The sequence below is a fragment of the Melanotaenia boesemani genome, chromosome 15 (genome assembly GCF_017639745.1).
Source record: "Melanotaenia boesemani isolate fMelBoe1 chromosome 15, fMelBoe1.pri, whole genome shotgun sequence".
NCBI lineage: Eukaryota > Metazoa > Chordata > Actinopteri > Atheriniformes > Melanotaeniidae > Melanotaenia > Melanotaenia boesemani.
In genome coordinates, this window is record NC_055696.1 from 26,169,964 (window position 1) to 26,186,929 (window position 16,966).

At 39.4% G+C, this 16,966-nt stretch overlaps 1 protein-coding gene across 2 annotated transcripts in view; it reads left to right on the forward strand.

Annotated features, from left to right (window-relative positions):
- The first annotated feature begins 409 nt into the window (after positions 1 to 409).
- Positions 410 to 16,966, forward strand: part of LOC121654727 (cullin-5) — a 31,831-nt gene continuing 15,274 nt past the window's right edge. The window contains exons 1-12 of one of the 2 annotated variants that reach the window (XM_042008977.1): positions 410 to 468; positions 5,670 to 5,779; positions 5,873 to 5,972; positions 8,619 to 8,795; positions 8,884 to 9,025; positions 9,726 to 9,871; positions 10,369 to 10,449; positions 10,699 to 10,837; positions 12,243 to 12,373; positions 14,571 to 14,678; positions 14,765 to 14,829; positions 14,915 to 15,047. In XM_042008977.1, the coding sequence (XP_041864911.1) occupies positions 445 to 468; positions 5,670 to 5,779; positions 5,873 to 5,972; positions 8,619 to 8,795; positions 8,884 to 9,025; positions 9,726 to 9,871; positions 10,369 to 10,449; positions 10,699 to 10,837; positions 12,243 to 12,373; positions 14,571 to 14,678; positions 14,765 to 14,829; positions 14,915 to 15,047 (1,356 nt within the window). In that variant the 5' untranslated portion in view covers positions 410 to 444. The remainder of the gene's footprint in view (positions 469 to 5,669; positions 5,780 to 5,872; positions 5,973 to 8,618; positions 8,796 to 8,883; positions 9,026 to 9,725; positions 9,872 to 10,368; positions 10,450 to 10,698; positions 10,838 to 12,242; positions 12,374 to 14,570; positions 14,679 to 14,764; positions 14,830 to 14,914; positions 15,048 to 16,966) is intronic. The other variant, XM_042008978.1, reaches the window with a different exon arrangement.

A 16,966-nucleotide genomic window follows, 5' to 3' on the forward strand; every position in this document is an offset into this window, starting at 1 on the left:
AGCTTTTTGTAGTTAAATGTCAGCACTACAGTATCTAAATGACAAGGGAATGGAGGAAGAAGTAATAAAATAAACTGAAAATATGTTGACAACATTATAATTCATTCATTCATTATAATTTTAGGACCTGGTAAAAAAATGTGCAAATGTCCAAAGCTGTAGGCTATTTGTAAGAAAACACAAATGACTAAATAAAAATAAGAGTTAACTTTGATATAGTAAAAACCTTAGTTTAAACGAGTGTGCTATAAACATTTAAATGCACGTGCTTACAACCCGACTCGTTCATATTTATTTTTTCTTTCATTAACTGATTCAAGACACATTGTCAGACAGCGCTGCTCATGTGCTGAGCACCACTACTGCTGTGGTAATGCGATAAGGTTAATCTGAGTCTGTCTTGTAGTTCACGCGAGATTTTACGAGAAGATAAGTTGAGGGAACATGGCGACGTCTAATTTGCTAAAGGTATGAGCCACTTCAATTCAATTATTTGTATTTAACACTCACTGGAGTGCTTGTCATTTTTGTAATGTAATGTTGGTGTTTAGCTCTAACCTTAACGAACAGCTCGCAGCACCTGTTTGCCATTGCGCTGTTAGTGTTGACTTTAGCTGGGAGCAGTTAAGTTACATCTGGCTAACATTAGCTACTTATCAGTGATTTAGCTGGCTAAATGGAAAAGCTACAACAGTCATATGTGTATAAAACAAAGGCAGACATGGGGCAGCAGGAGATGCACAGAGATAAATAACGGAAAAGAGGCATACTGTTAGCTTTTCCTCCGCTAAAATGTGAGCATAGTCTTTTCACACGCTAGCTTTAAATCTCATATTATTTGTCATTCAGTGGTTCAGGAATCTGCAGCTGACCACCCCCTAACAAGATACGCTAAAAGCTGTCAGAATGGTTCTAGACGCTTAATCCTCTGATGCCATCTTTCCAGCAAAGCTTAGCTTGTCAGGCGCCGATGATACTGCCTGATTCAAATATAAACCATATCGTTAAGCAAGTACAGAGAGGAGGCATGAGCAAGAGTTTCAGGCTAATACTATACACACATCTAAATGAAAACTGAAGAATGAATAAAATACACGTGCGCACAGTAGACGTAGCTGATAGATCCTGTTACAGACACCCAACAAAAGTATGTTGCTCTCAGGATAATGTGCTCTGTTTTGTGAATTTTGTACTAAATTACCAGAATGGGCCCCAAGATTGAAGCTCTGTATTGTCATTATGCAAGCACGACATTTTTAGGGTTAGGGGACTTCATCATACACACATTTAAGCTCATACTCTGATTTCAGACAAGTTTCATGAAGCCTGTGCAAAAGTATGTTATCGTCATAATTTGTTATTTTAGTAGAAACGTTATAGAAGTATAAAGAGCCAAATTTCATGAAAGCATGGGTAAAAGTCAGCTGATTTAGACCAGTTTAGTCAGAACCGTGAACTGCAGCAATGAACCCTCTGTTATTACATGAGGATATCTATTTAAATGATGAATTTCATAGAATACATGGCAGGTGCACTGCAGGTTGACTACAGACTAGACTGACTCATGCAAATAAGCTGACATAAACATGGTGTTTCCACAAGATTGTATCCCATTTGTTATTAGGTTATGAGACTACCACCCAGGCCCAGCTTCTACCTTTACATCATGCTGAATTATTATAACTACATTTAGTTTGTTGTTTTATTTGTTGCATGTCTCCTTTTTGCTAAAAGCTTTGTCTAATGTTCAGCCTTCTCCTCTTTATCCACTTGTGCCAGCCATGACACCGTCTGCCTAAACTAAAAAAGCTCTACTGGGTTTGACAGGACTGGTTCAGAAAGTTTAATAATAACACGACTTAATGTGGTGTGCTATTGTTAGGTCAGGTATTCACATTATATTAGATGTTAACGAAAGCTCTCATTTTTAAGAATGAACTTCTTAAATAACAGAACATGAATGAGTATTCAACATTATTGTGTAATAATAGTCAACATTAGTAATTATGTGCACATTTGTCAATCAAGTAAAGGTTGATAAAAATGATAAGAAAAGATTCTTCCACAGCAGCCACACTGTCACCATTTGTTATAATTTTTGTGTTTAATTTTTTTTACAACACAGCCAAATAAATCTAACACAATAGTTGAGGTGATTTTTCTTTTCTGTTTTTTGTTTTTTACACCCCCCCCCCCCCCCCCTTTTTTTTTCCCCTCCCCCTAACTATCATTCATAACTATAATCAAGGGGGCTTTAGTATTTATTCATCAATGATTACACACAATTTAGTTCAATTATTTGTACCTTGTTTTTATATGTTTTGGTGTGACCTGCTAAGAGACAATCAGATGCACATTAGCTGCTCCATGGGTGCCCAAGTCTGGTCTTCGAGATCTACTATCCTGTAACTTTTAGATGTGTCCCTTCTCCAACACACCTGAATCAAATGAGTGTCTCGTTACCAGGCCTCTGCAGAGCTGAATGACATGCGGATGATAGAATTCAGCCATTTCATTCAGGTGTGTTGGAGAAGGTTGTAAAAGTTGCAGGACAGTAGATCTCGAGGACTGAACTTGGGCACCCCTGTGCTAGGCTAACTATACAGCACATTTACTTTGTGCTTTTCTAATTATGTTCATGTGTATTGTCCCTTTTTTAAAAATGAATAAATTCAAATAAGTTCTTAAACTTCCTTAGATCAAGGGTTGTGTGGTTTGGTGTGGTTAGATGACATCATAATGTCATTTAATGCCAATCTTTCCATTCCCTGACTGGTGAATAAAATAAATTCCCTGGGAAATTGATTTATGGATAATAATCGTGATAATCATAAAATCATGATCATGTCTTTGACAATAATTGTACCAAGTAAATCTGTAATCGTGACGTCCCTAGTTGGGAGGTTGGGGCAACCCCCTAGTATAATGGTCGGGAAAACAACACTAGGTTCAGGTCCCTGGTAGCAAATAAAAAGTTTGCTGAAAGGGAAAAATCACAATAAAGATGAATTTAGCTGAGCTTACTTAAATCTTACTATTGTCTTTTTATGCTAGTAATGTTGAATTTAAAATTTACACATTGTTTTAGTGGTGGTTTCAAAACATCTGGATGTATATCACGTATTAGGATGAAGCCAGAAAATATCGGGATATCAGTTATGGGCTATATCGCCCAGTCCTGATCTAAAGGTGCATAACAATGATAAAATCAGGCTGTACTAACTTAGTTATTATAACTAAATTATACAAGTATTTGCTTTAAGACTCTAAATAGCTGGAAGGTTTACATTAAATTCTGATTTAATGCCTACAAATAGAAATTTATTTTCCATTATGTGGAACTTTTAAATTAGAATGTGGTTCAGTCTGTTTCTGTTCAAAGAACAGATTGTTTTTAATATAAATGTTTGATTGAGCTCAAAGAAAATTAGGTGTAGATATTTTAGCTGTTTTTGTGATTTGATATGAATGGAAGTAATTGTGTTAAATCAGCTGAGACATCGTTGTATATTGATACTGAATTAAAACAGATCTGAATCGAAATTGTGTCTGAAATCATGTTATTAAACACCTCAATTAAATAATCGTAAAGATTCCTCATAAAAGATCATGTCTGAACCATGACACCAGATCAGAGCAACTTGCACACAGAACAAAAACAAAGTTATGGGTCATCCTGCATCCATCCTATAAACTATCAGACTCGTCTTTAGTAAGGAGGATTAAAATGGTTTTTGTTGGATTATGTTCACTGCTGTGATAAAGCATCTACATGCCCAAAATCAGCTTCTCTTGCTGAGATAATTCCAAGTTTGGATTTTTAAATAATAACTATGTTTGTTTCTGGACACCCAGTGATAAAATTTAAGTGCAAGGCTGGTAAACAATCAGAATTTTTATAAATAAGGAGGATAAAGTGGTTTTTTGTTTTTGACAGCCCTAATTAAAACAAAAAGACCTGCAAGGAGTGTTCATGTGATTTTACACATTTAATGTGTTGGGAAATTAATGCAGAATAATTGTGATAATTGTAAAATCAGTCAGTTTTCCCTAGGAGTGTGTGTGAGTGGATCATAGACTTTATATAAAAGATGGACGGAGCCTCCGTGACGTCACCCATATGTTTCTGAAGAGCAAAAGGGAAGCTCATTGGGTGTTCCCACTGTCGCCATCTTGGTAGCGTCCCGCGTGTCATTAGTCCCGGAAAATCCAAAAATGGGCAAAGAGTTGGAGCTGAGAGGGGGACTGTGAAGGTGGGGGTGGATGATTGACACCCATCAAACTCTGAGCTGCCTGTAGCTAAGAGCTACCGAGCTAACCCCGGGCAATGGTAGCTAACCAAGCTAAAGGAGGTAGGCTGGCTAAAGCTAAGGCACACTGTTAGCTGGCTAAAAACCGTGTTTGTGCTGCACTCTCCTTTCTTTCCGCTGATATTGGATACCTGTCAATCAAAAGACACGCCCCTAACTATGCTGAATTTCAAGATTAAATAACATCCAAATGGATGACTTAGGAAAAAAATCACCCCCTCACAATTGTCATGAAGGTAAACTTGACCTATTAATCATAAAATGGATTTTTGTACCAGGCTTTAAACATGTTTATTTCTGCTGTGAAGCTGCTCTTTTTAACATAGGAGTCTATGGGGATTTGCTCTGTTTTGTACCCAGCCCCTAGCGGATGAGGGGTGAACTGCAATTTTTTTGCATTTCCGCATAGGCTTCACATTTTACAGGCGGATGTTGCCGCTTGGAGTGGATGTATATCTCTGTGTTGGCTCTGCGATGGACTAGTGACCTGTGCAGGTGTCTCACCTGCTAATTGCTGGCATAGAGTCCAGATTCCTGCATCCCTGAAATGGACAAAGTGCTACAGAAAATGGATGGATGGATTGTAAAATCGTGATTATTTGACCATAATTGTACCAAAAAAATCACCAGGGACATCCCTACTAGCCCCTAAACTGATATATCGTAATTTGATTAAATTTGTGATTTACACCAATATTCAGCATGTCTGACCCAGAGTTTGACCCAAACTAAGAGATTAAAGTCAGAATTTCTCAGGTGTTCTTGCACCAGTGCAGTCTGTTCGTGTTGCTCAGACTTTATTATGAAAGTTTTCTCTCTGTTGTTCAATATCAGGAAGTTGATTCTGGTTTTATTTGGTCATTTTGGTTTGAAAATGACCTCTCTTAGAGTTTATGGAAAATGCTGTTTTACTTTGTAATTCATCTCTGTCCCATATTTGTTTTTAGTAGATAAACATGACAGCACACGCCACTTCAGATCAGTGCCAACTCTTCTTATAATAAACTCACAGTGAGGGTTTCTCTTCTGAGAACTCCCTCAGATTTTCAGATTGGTTAAAATCTGGTGACTGGGACAAGCTGAAGCATGTGATTCGTCCTATATTTACTCTGTATGGAGGAATCCGTATTTTCATGTTTTTCCAGCCACTTGGTCAGCATCTTCCGTTTATTTGTGTGCTTTCTTTTTGGAAAGATCCTTCTTAGAAGTTCATCCTAAAGATAAATAATTTCAAAGAAAACAATTCAGCAAAGTAAAACTTTAGAATGAAAATAGTGAGAATAATAAAATTGTAATAATTTTAGTTTTCCCTGTATGTCACACACTTTGATTCATCCACTTCTCTTCTGTCTTTCCCAGAACAAAGGCTCCCTTCAGTTTGAGGATAAATGGGACCTGATGCGGCCCATCGTGCTGAAGCTCCTGCGGCAGGAGTCCGTCACCAAACAACAGTGGTTTGACCTGTTCTCGTAAGTTTCTGTGGCTTTAGGCCTGGGCTCTCAGAGGAGGTTTAGATACGCAGCAGTTGGAGGACCCCCAACATATCTTCTTTGTCTTCACAGAGACGTCCATGCTGTTTGCCTGTGGGACGACAAAGGTCCAGCCAAGATCCACCAGGCTCTGAAAGAGGACATATTAGATTTCATCAAACAAGCACAAGCAGTAAGAAGCAGTTGTTTTTGATTGTTTTGGCTCATGAATGTTCACACGGTCCTCTCTCAGTCCATTTTCTCTAAAATCATTTGCTTTTGTAAACACTGAATCTATAACTCCTCTCCTCCTCCACAAAGTTCTGTCTGCCGATCAAATATCATGTAGTAATAAAAAAAAAATGCATGTTAGTCTTTGTGCCCTCCTCAAATTACTGTCAAAGTATTTTGTTCATTCTTTACTTAAGAAAACAATCAATGCAACATAAATTCCAAACACTTGAATGAAAAGGAGCGGAAAGACGAACATCTTCTGTAATCTGCCCCTCTCACACAAATAGTTAAATTAAAAATAAATAAAATTTATTTAATTAATTTAACTAAACAGTTGTGGGCCAACATGCTGCTGATATCCAACAGATGCTTTGTATTTTACTCGTTATTTATTATCTACCCATCACCACAGAACAAAAGAAATGCTCCTCATTCATTATATTTTCTTATCATGGTCTTTAACAGTTTCTTTAAAACAATCATTTATCTAGCTTCTCTAGTTTCTTTAACCAGATTGATCCATAAACAGACCCGTACACTGAAACACGTCTTCCAACACTTCTGTTCTGAGTCTCAGTTTTATAAATATCTCGCATCCTTTTAAATTATGAATACAGGGCGGCTGTAGCTCAGGAGGAAGAGCAGTTGTCTGCTAACCTGAAAGTCGGTGGATCGATTCCAGGCTTCCCATCCCCGCAAACCGAACATCTGTTACATACTGTGTTTGTAACAGTATGTAACAGTTGAAGTGCTGTATGAATGTCTGTGTAAAGCGCTTTGACTGGTCAACATGACTAGAAAAGTGCTTTTTCTTTTGTCTTATTCTTTTTTGTATATTGGTTCGTAAACATTTCCGATGAACTTTGTACATTAGCTTCAAACTTCTGTAATTAACTAGGTCATCAAATTTTAATAATTGTAACTTCACAAATAACGGACTAGATGGATCTCTATATCTGCTTCGACTAATGATTCTTATTGCTCTTTTTTTTTATAAAATAAAAACTGGATTAATGTATGTTTTACATGTAGTTCCCCAAATTTCAATGCAATACGTCAGAAATGAAACAATCAGTTATATAATAGATATAGAGCTTTATTGTCCAATGAATCTTTTACTTTATGTAATGGAGGAAGTGTTTCTACAACCCTCTCATGGCCAAAAGTGTCCCAAAGGTCACCAGAGGGAATATCTGACACTACATAAATAATATGCATGCAATCAAATCAATGTTGTTGCTGATCTTTAAATTATCAAAAATTTACTGTCTGCAGGTTGCAGATGTTTCCCTGCTTCAACACAGCTTACACAGATGAATGAGTCGATATGCAGAACATGGCAACAAGCTGTTAGAGCAGGGAAACATCTAAAACCTGCGGGACAGCGGCCCTGGAGGACCAGAGTTTCAGGTCATCTGGTCTTGATCATTGCTCTGAATTCTTCTTTCTCTACAGAACAGAACTGTGATGTCGTTGGTCATCTCCATTACTCACTTGTTTATTTATTTATGTTGCTGTTTTTTGCCAAAGACAGTTTCTCTAGCAAACACGTCTACAAGTGACACCTAACACGAGTGTTCTCCAGCTTTTTCAGTTTTACCTGTGGAGAGTTCTGATTGGTTTCAGACATTCTTGGTTCTCCAAAATATGTTAACAATGAAGGTGGTGCCAATTGTTCATGTTGCTGCCTCCAGCAACAACTTTAGCTTCATCAATTGCCGTAACTATTTGTTTAGTCCATGTCAAACCTTTTAAAACCAAAGTATCTCCAGACAACAGCTACGATTCCTTTTTTCTGTCATCATGTTCAGTTTGAACGTCTGTTACAGCTTCACTTTCTGATCCATCCATCCATTTTCACAGCTCAATGTCTCCAATAACACAGCTGCTCTGCTGCATGTTTAGTGGTGCAGCAGAGAAAATGGTTCCCCCTCAAACAGTTCCCTGCTGTGTCAAGTTCCCAGCATTGTTTGAACCAGTGTTTGTGGTAGAAGACACCATCACATCATATCTATAAAAATAAAGACAGACTTTTAGTAGGAACCAGTACACAACCCAGTACTAAATTCATTTGTTGCTTTGACAAACTTAAATTTGTTATTATGGTTAACTGGCCATGTAGTTTGTAAACAGTGTTCATTTATGATTGTTGTTTTGCATCTTGTGTTCAGACTGCCCTGACCGTCACTTATCGTATTAATGTTAACGTTAATATGAACACATCTGGATGGGTTAGTTGCCTACAGCTTCCAAATTGATCAATTAATGAATAAACTTTAAAGTGAGGACTGAGTTGGACATTTTATGGGCAGTAATAGCTCCAGCATGGATCTCAGAAATGCATTATTTTTATAAATATATTGACTATGCTTTTAGATATTAAGTTCTCCTGTACAAATGGCTAGGATGCTCTTTCATTCTATTAAATTCAGTTAATGAGACATTAGCTGGTATACTAACCAAAAAATGGATTAAATTTGACACTAAAACAGATTCCGACATGTTTAGCTGGCACAAGTTTAGAAAACAGTGCATGTATGGAAGCTGATTTTAGCTTCTGCAAGCAGTAACTTGACCCTGACTTGTACTTCTCACCCTTTCTAAGCGGGTGCTGAGTCACCAGGATGACACAGCACTTCTAAAGGCCTACATTGTGGAGTGGAGGAAGTTCTTCACTCAGTGTGACATCCTGCCCAAACCTTTCTGCCAGCTGGAGATCACTCTGATGGGCAAGCAGGGAAGCAACAAGAAGTCCAACATGGAGGACAGCATAGTCCGCAAGGTGAGGAGGAGCAGTGCTGCTTTTGTCTGTGTTAGGAGAACGTATTGAAATGAATTTTACATGTTCTCTGCTCCTCTGGTGACTGCAGCTCATGCTGGACACGTGGAACGAGTCCATCTTCTCCAACATTAAAAACAGGCTACAAGACAGCGCGATGAAGCTGGTCCATGCTGAGAGGCTGGGAGAGGCCTTCGACTCCCAGCTGGTCATCGGAGTACGAGAGTCTTACGGTGAGAAATACAGACAACCAAAATCTTTCTTCAAAGCCAGATGTTTGGTTGCAAGAAATGTTGAAATAAGGATGTCCATGTACATTTACAAAGCTGCAGGAAAGCTGCTTATTCTTGAACAAATCGTGACGGCATCACAGAGGGACAAGCAGGGACAAGTCAGAGGCTTTGGTTATTGTTCACATCAAGCATCAGGATTGTTGATGCCAAATGGGCTGGAAAGCTTCTCCTTTCACTCAACTCTTTTTTTTCATCACAACAGACCGATGTAGAGTATGCACTGTTCTGCCTGTTGATGTCCCGTGTCAATGCTCCCACACTGGTGAGCCTATCCCAGAGGTCGTTACCTGTACTTGGAGCAGGATCTCATTCCCAACCCGGGGAGGACATTCCTTTTTCTGGCTGAGGACCATGATCCCAGATTTGGGGTGCTGATCCTCATCACGGCCACTTCACACTCTGCCGCATGTGAAGTGGCAAAAAGTGAGTCCCCAGCTGAGGGGGCTCACTTTTTGCTGTGAGGCCGCAGTGCTAACCACCACACCACCGTGCAACCCCCCCCCCCAAGAAAAAAAATCCAATTTGCGTTATTCAAATAGAAAATAAATTGTAGGTAGGCATTTAAATAGGCATTTAAAGAGTTAAAATAGTTCAAATAGATTTCAGGCTGGCTTTTATTATTATTATTTTTTATGAACAGTGAATCTATGTTCCAACCCTGAGGACAAGCTTCAGATCTACAGGGACAACTTTGAGAAGGCTTACATGGACTCTACAGAGAGGTTCTACAGAACACAGGCGCCGTCCTACCTCCAGCAGAACGGGGTCCAAAACTACATGAAATATGTGAGTATCAGACCTGGATGTGCAACCGAAGTTGGAAATGCTAGAAATTTCAGCCAAACATGTCCAGACAGACCTGGTATGCACCAGGGTGGGTGGCTTTATGGCTTTTACTTGTTCGTTCTTTCTTTCTTTCTTTTTTTTTCTTTTTCTACCAGCACAAATGAAGTGGCAAGAATCAGGAAAGTGATTTAAAATTTGATCTTAGCTTGCTCGTTTGCAACAGATAAGTAAAACACTTAAAACATTTATTTTGTTTGGACAATAGACTTCTTTTTCATGAGAAAGGTGTCTGTTTATGTTGCATGTGTGGGTCTTTTGGAGGAAGAGTTTTTTTTTCTTGAAGAAAGGCCACATCTGTAACAATCAAGCTAAGAAATGGTTTCAGCTTCCTCCTCCTTTCTCTTTGTTTCTGCTCCTGCTTGTCTCCTCTCCACTCATCTAGATTTCCAGTCAGGTTTTCCTGACTCAGTTTGTTAATAAATCTGCATTCCCAACAGGCGGATTCAAAGCTGCGGGAAGAGGAGAATCGGGCTCTGAGGTACCTGGAGACGAGACGTGACTGTAACTCCGTACAAGCAGTGAGTTTTCTGTATAATGTGGCTCTTGAACCGTTGACCAGTTTAGAGTCCAGTTGGTAAGAAAATGCTTATCTTTGATATTTTTTTACTGTCCAGTTTCAATTTTATTTGACCTGTTTTTAGGCTTTTTTTAAAATTCTTTTTCAAAATGAAATATTTAGATAAATATGTACGATCATTTGTAATTGTCATTTCAGATAACCTTATCATTCCTTATACTGTATTTCTAATAAGTTTATATCTCCTCAGTTAATGGAGTGTTGTGTCAATGCACTCGTAACGTCGTTCAAGGAGACCATCTTGGCTGAATGTCCTGGCATGATCAAACGAAATGAGACAGAGAGTGAGTACAGCAGGACTGCTCCCACCAGCAGCTCAGCCAGCTCAGGTTTGCAGCAGGAAATAGTCCTGACCAAACTTCCTGTGTCCAGCATCTGTCCACATTTGTGTGTGTGTGTGACTAAGTCTGACGTGATCACACGTCTTCAGATAATAAGGTCTAGTTGAATGGTAACAAGAACTTATCCAGCAAACATTTATTGAAATGTGAACTAATGTGTAACCCTTCACTTAGTTAGTTAACACCCTTAACTAAGGATGCAACACAACAAACTACTTACTGGTGAAATAAACTATGTTTGAGACTAAATCAGAAGGTCTAGAGACGGCAGGAGCCCAGAGGATGAGTAACCATAATAAAATGCACAATCTCACAAAATAATATGTTTTAACTGGGTTTCACTGGGCCCAAATGCGTAGATGTTGAGAAGAAAGAAAATAAAATAAATAAAATATAAATAAATAAAACCTGTGTGCACTTTTAAAAAGGTGAAAAAAAAAGCAGACCTGGGTCTTTATTAAATGTAATTTCTCCAACACAGCTGTGACTCACTCTGAGTTTGGTGGATGTTCATCAAACCCGTCCACTGTTCTGTCAGAAAGCAGGACGTCGTAATACTTAAATAATTATTATCTCTACAAGCTCATTAATATTTAACTTATAATATCTTTATCAATAATTGATATTCTCTTCCCTTTTATTAATTTCTAATCAAAGCACTTCTTTTTATTTATTCATGTCCACATTGGTGTTAAAAACCTGTGCAGCCTGCAGTTTCTGTCAGGTGGGATCAGAAATGCTGGTCTGAAAACGTGATGATATTCACACAGGCGATAACAGACCAGAGCAAAAATAAAAAGTCAGACTTGAATGTTTCTTTTAGTAGTTAATAAGGTTTGAAAGGCGCTTTGATCAGTGAGAAAATGATAAGCTGTGTAACACGTTTCATCACACATACAAAAACCTTTCTATGATACTTGCTGTAAATCTTCTTTATTTGAGATTTACATGTTTTTTTTCTTTTTTAATGCTTTAAATAAACTCTTCTGATACCTAAAATCTACTTAGAATGAGCTGCTGCAACATTTATATCCCAGACATTGTCATTATTTAAATGTAAAAACCTCAGTGAATCCCTCTGAGAGTAGATTCTGTTCAATGAAATCTTTAGAAGTGAGACCTCTTCTGGTTTCTGCATTGATGTATTTAATGGATCGTGCAAGCCTGTGTTTAAGTTTGTCCAGCTTGAGCCGACAGACAAAGGTTGTCCTCTGTAATGGATTTTAAATAGGCTTAATGATTTATTTTCTTTAATTAAAATAAAAGAAGTTGGTATATAGATGCCATTTAACATTAAGATCAAAGAATTATTTGTCACCACTTTACAACTTTGGACTCCTCATAACTCAAAGCATCCATCTAAAAACTACTTTCTATTTTCCTTCCATCCCAGAGTTGCATCTGATGTTCTCTCTGATGGACAAAGTTCCCAGCGGCATCGAGCCCATGCTGAAGGACCTGGAGGAGCACATCATGAGTGCGGGCCTGGCAGACATGGTGGCTTCAGCAGAGACCATTACCTCTGTAAGTACACCACACACACACACACACACACACACACACCGTTCACTTCATCAGCTCCAGCTGTTCACCTGCTTCTTAACACAAATATCTGATCAGCCAGTCACGTGGCAGCATGTAGTCATGTAGACTTGGTGAAGGCAATGTGCTGAGGTTCAAACTGAGCATCAGAGTGCTGAAGAAAGGGAATTTTAAGTGACTTTGAACGTGGCATGGTTGTTGGTCTGAGTATTACTGGGATTTCACACACAACCATCTCTAGGGTTTACAGAGAATGGTCTGAAGAAGAGAAAACACCAAGGAGCAGCAGTTGTCTGGACCAGAATGTCTGACCATGTCCATCGCTTTATGACCACAGTGTCTTCTGATGCTACCTCCAGCAGGATAATGCACCATGTCACAAAGCTCAGATCATCTCCAGCTGTTTTCTAGAACATGACAATGAGTTCACTGGACTCCAACGGTCTCCACAGTCACCAGATCTCAGTCCAGTAGAGCAGCTTTGGGATGTGGTGGAACGGGAGATTCTCATCATGGATGCAGCCGACAAACCCGCTGCAAATGTGTGATGCTGTCATGTCAATATGGAGCAAAACCTCTGAGGAATGTTTCCACCACCTTGTTCAATCTATCACACTAAGAATTAAAAGGGTAGACGGACCCGGTACTAGAAGGTGGAACTGATAAAGTGGACATTAAGTGTAGTTAAAACTAGGTTTTTCTTTATACATTCTTTTGAGGTGAAAAGGAGACTTTAATGTTATTGTTGTATTATGATGATGTAATTTTTCAATGCTTACATGCATTAGATAACATCAGATAATTTGTCAGAGCTCTTCATAACTAACCCTAAAACCTTCTCTCACTAACTCAGTGATTGTTGAATGGACTCAGGTTGGATGGTCTACTTTGTCCTTCTGTACACTCAAAAATTGGCATATTCTCCATCCGTCCAACCATCCATCCATTTTCTATACCACTTAGCCCAATTCAGGGTTACAGGGAAGCTGGAGTCTATCCCAGCAATTAGCAAGTGAGAGGCATGTACACCCTGGACTGGTCGCCAGTTCATTGCAGGGCCAACGCAGAGAGACAAACAACCAATCACACTCACTCCAAAGAAGAATTTAGAGTGACCAGTTAACCTAACATGCATGTCTTTGGACGGTCGGAGGAAGCTGGAGTACCCAGAGAGAACCCACACATACACGGGGAGAACATGCAAACTCCACACAGAAACCTGTTTGAACCTCCCCACAGCCGAGGCTCGAACCAGCAACCTTCTTGCTGTGAGGCTGCGGTGCTAACCACCACATCCCGGTTTATTCTGACTTTAAATTACTGTTTCTTACTTCTCTACAGACTTCAGCAAAAAATGACTAGAACTTACTGTCTTTGTTCCAGGTGAACTACTAGGAAAAAAACATTTATATTATGCTGCTTCCTCTGCTTGGAATAAACAGCTAAATCAGCCTAATCCTAAGGAGCTGGTTTCATTGAATGGATTAAAGCTAAAATTGTTTTATGTCTTAGAAACTTGCATCTGGTTGTAAATGCTTCGATTCACCATGCTCAAGAATCTTTTTATGATATTTACATGTATTTATTAGTTGTTCTGTGTATGTGTTGTATTTATTACTGCTGATCAGAGCTGCTGTTGAGTTTTTAACTTCCTGTTTAACCCTTTATAGCCCAACCCAAGAGAAAATGGGGAGAAAATTCACATTTTATTTTGTCAGAATTTTTTATTTTGTCCTTGAACAAAATTAAAAATATATTTATTTAATAAATAAATATATATTTAACTTTTTTGGGGGGGTATTTAGCATTTATCACTGTGTGGTGTCAAAATTATTGTAGTGCAAAAGGTATCCACCAGGGGGCAGAAGACAAGTATCAGACAATGTACAACAGGGTTTTGAGCAAAGATTTACCATAAAGTGATGCAAAAGGTCTCAGAAACTGAACATTTCAAATGTGATACATACAGCATTAAAGAGTAAAATAAAGATTAAAAATAAATTAAATAGACAGTCTATTTTGTACTGAAACACCTGTGAAATGAAGCTAAATCCTGATTTTTAATGATTGCAGGTTATAACCTGATGGGTCTTATGTTTTTGTTGGTTTTAAATAGACAGTTCAAATATATGAATCTAAGATCACTTAAGTTTGTTTCATCTCTTTTTCTTTGTTGTAGGACTCAGAGAAATACGTGGAGCAGCTCCTCACCCTGTTTAACCGCTTTAGCCGGCTGGTGAAAGAGGCCTTTCAGGACGACCCCCGCTTCCTGACAGCAAGAGATAAAGTGAGCCAAGACTTCCTGACTTGCTTGTCTTTAACTGTCTAGTGATGACTGAAAATGTTCTTAACTATTCTAAACTTTTTTTGCAGGCATATAAAGCTGTTGTGAATGATGCAACAATATTTAAATTAGAGCTTCCTATGAAACAGAAAGGGTAAGAAAAGCTCCCTCCATGACATTCTACTTTTGTCCTAAAGAGTAAAAGAAGTCACATCTGTGTTTGGTCACCATGTTTGCAGAGTTGGATTGAAAACTCAGCCAGAGTCCAAGTGTCCAGAGCTGCTGGCCAACTACTGTGACATGCTCCTGAGGAAAACCCCGCTTAGTAAAAAGCTCACCTCTGAAGAAATTGAGGCCAAGCTCAAGGAAGTGGTAAGTTTTTCTTTCATGTAGCATTGTTGTTACCCACCACGTCCTCATTATTACTTTGCTTTCCTATATCCCAAATGTGTTTTAAAATCTTGATCAGGGGGCACAACACATCACAAAGACTGTTTGACTTGGAATGGGACAAAAGTAGGTTTATTATTGAGGAGTGCAGAACATCCTTTCTGGATGTGGAGTAGCAGTGGCTCTACTCGTAACTCCTCCTGGATGACTGAACTCCTCACCCTTTCTCTAAGGGAGAGTCCAGTCACCCTGTGGAAGAAACTTTTTGGATGCTTGCATTTGCAATCTTGTTCTTTTAGTTGCTACCCACAGCTGGTGACCATAGGTGAAGGTAGGAATGTAGATCAACTACTGAACTGAGAGTTTTCAACCACGACAGACCAATGTCCTCATAACTGTTGATAAAGCACAGATCCGCTGGTCCGTCTCCCGCTCCATCCTTCCCTCACCTGTGAACAAGAACCCCGAGATACTTGAACTCCTCCACTTGGGGCCAGACCGCATTCCTGACCTGGAGAGGACACTCAGCCCTTTTCCGTTTAACGACCATGGTCTCAGATTGGGAGGTGCTGGTCCTCATCCCAACCACTTCACGCTCGCCCTAGCAAGAGCAGAAGGTCACGACCTGAGATAACAGGATCACATCATCTGCAAAATGCAGAGACCCAGTTCTGAGGCCACTGAACTGGATCCTCTCAACACCCTGACCTCACCTAGAAATTCTGTCCAAGGACCGGACAGCTCGTACAAGGGGGTCCGGTACTCCACACTCCCGGACCACCATCCACAGGACTCCTAGGGTGGACACAATCGAACACTTTCTCCAAGTCCACAAAACACATGTAGACTGGTCGAATGAACTCCCATGCCCCCTCCAAGACCCCGAATACTGTGTAGAGTCGGTCCACTAGTCCAAGACTGGGACGAAAACAACACTGCTCCCTCTCAATCCGAGGTTCTACTATCTGATGGATCCTCCTCTCCAGGACCCTTGAATAGACTTTATTAGGGAGGTTGGGAAGTGTGATCCCCCTGTAGTTGGACTCACCACCCCAGTCTGCTGGTCCAGAGGCACTGTCCTCAATGTCCACGCGATGCTGCAGAGGCTTGTCAACCAAGACAGTCCCACAGCATCCGGAGCCTTGAGGAACTCCAGGTGGGTCTCGTTACCCAGGAAATTTTTAACCACCTTGGAAAATTGAAATTTAGGTAAACAGATTTAATTTAGAAGCTCCTGCAAGCAACTCTAGTCTTTATTGTTCTACAGTACTGTATAAAAGTCCTAATTTACTCCTCGTGTCTTTTATATTTTGCTTCCAAGTACACATAGTTTCATTTGATATGTTAAAGTGGTCCTAAACAATCATCCAGGTCTTATTTTAGACATTGACTGCTTTTCACCGATTTTCAGTCCAGTCCTTGTGTCTGACCATTTTTAGAGATCAGTACGGCACTTAACACTGATGTACTGATCTCTCAAGTATCAGAAATGGGACAAAACTCAAGGAATAAAGCAGTAATGTTGCCATATGACATAACCTGAGGCTTATTCTACAAGGCTGGGTTTGAATCAGGGTAACTTTAGGTTCAGCTCAGGATTTCTTTTTTTTTTTTTTTTTTTTTTTTTTTTTTAAATTTTCTTGTCCAGCATCGTTGCAAACAGAATGATTGTCTGGCTGCTGTCTGGTGCTGGGCAATTTTACTCTATCAAGCAGGGATTTATACTACATGTATAAAGTCCCTCTTGATGACATGAAAAACTTTATTAAATCAGACTCTTAATGCTGGACTCGACCGGAGGGGACAGAGAGAGAGAGAGATAGAAAAGAAAGTAGAGAGAAGAGGGAGGGGAGAGAGAGGGACAGAAAGGGTGTGGGGAGTGCGGGTGGGGACTTAAAACA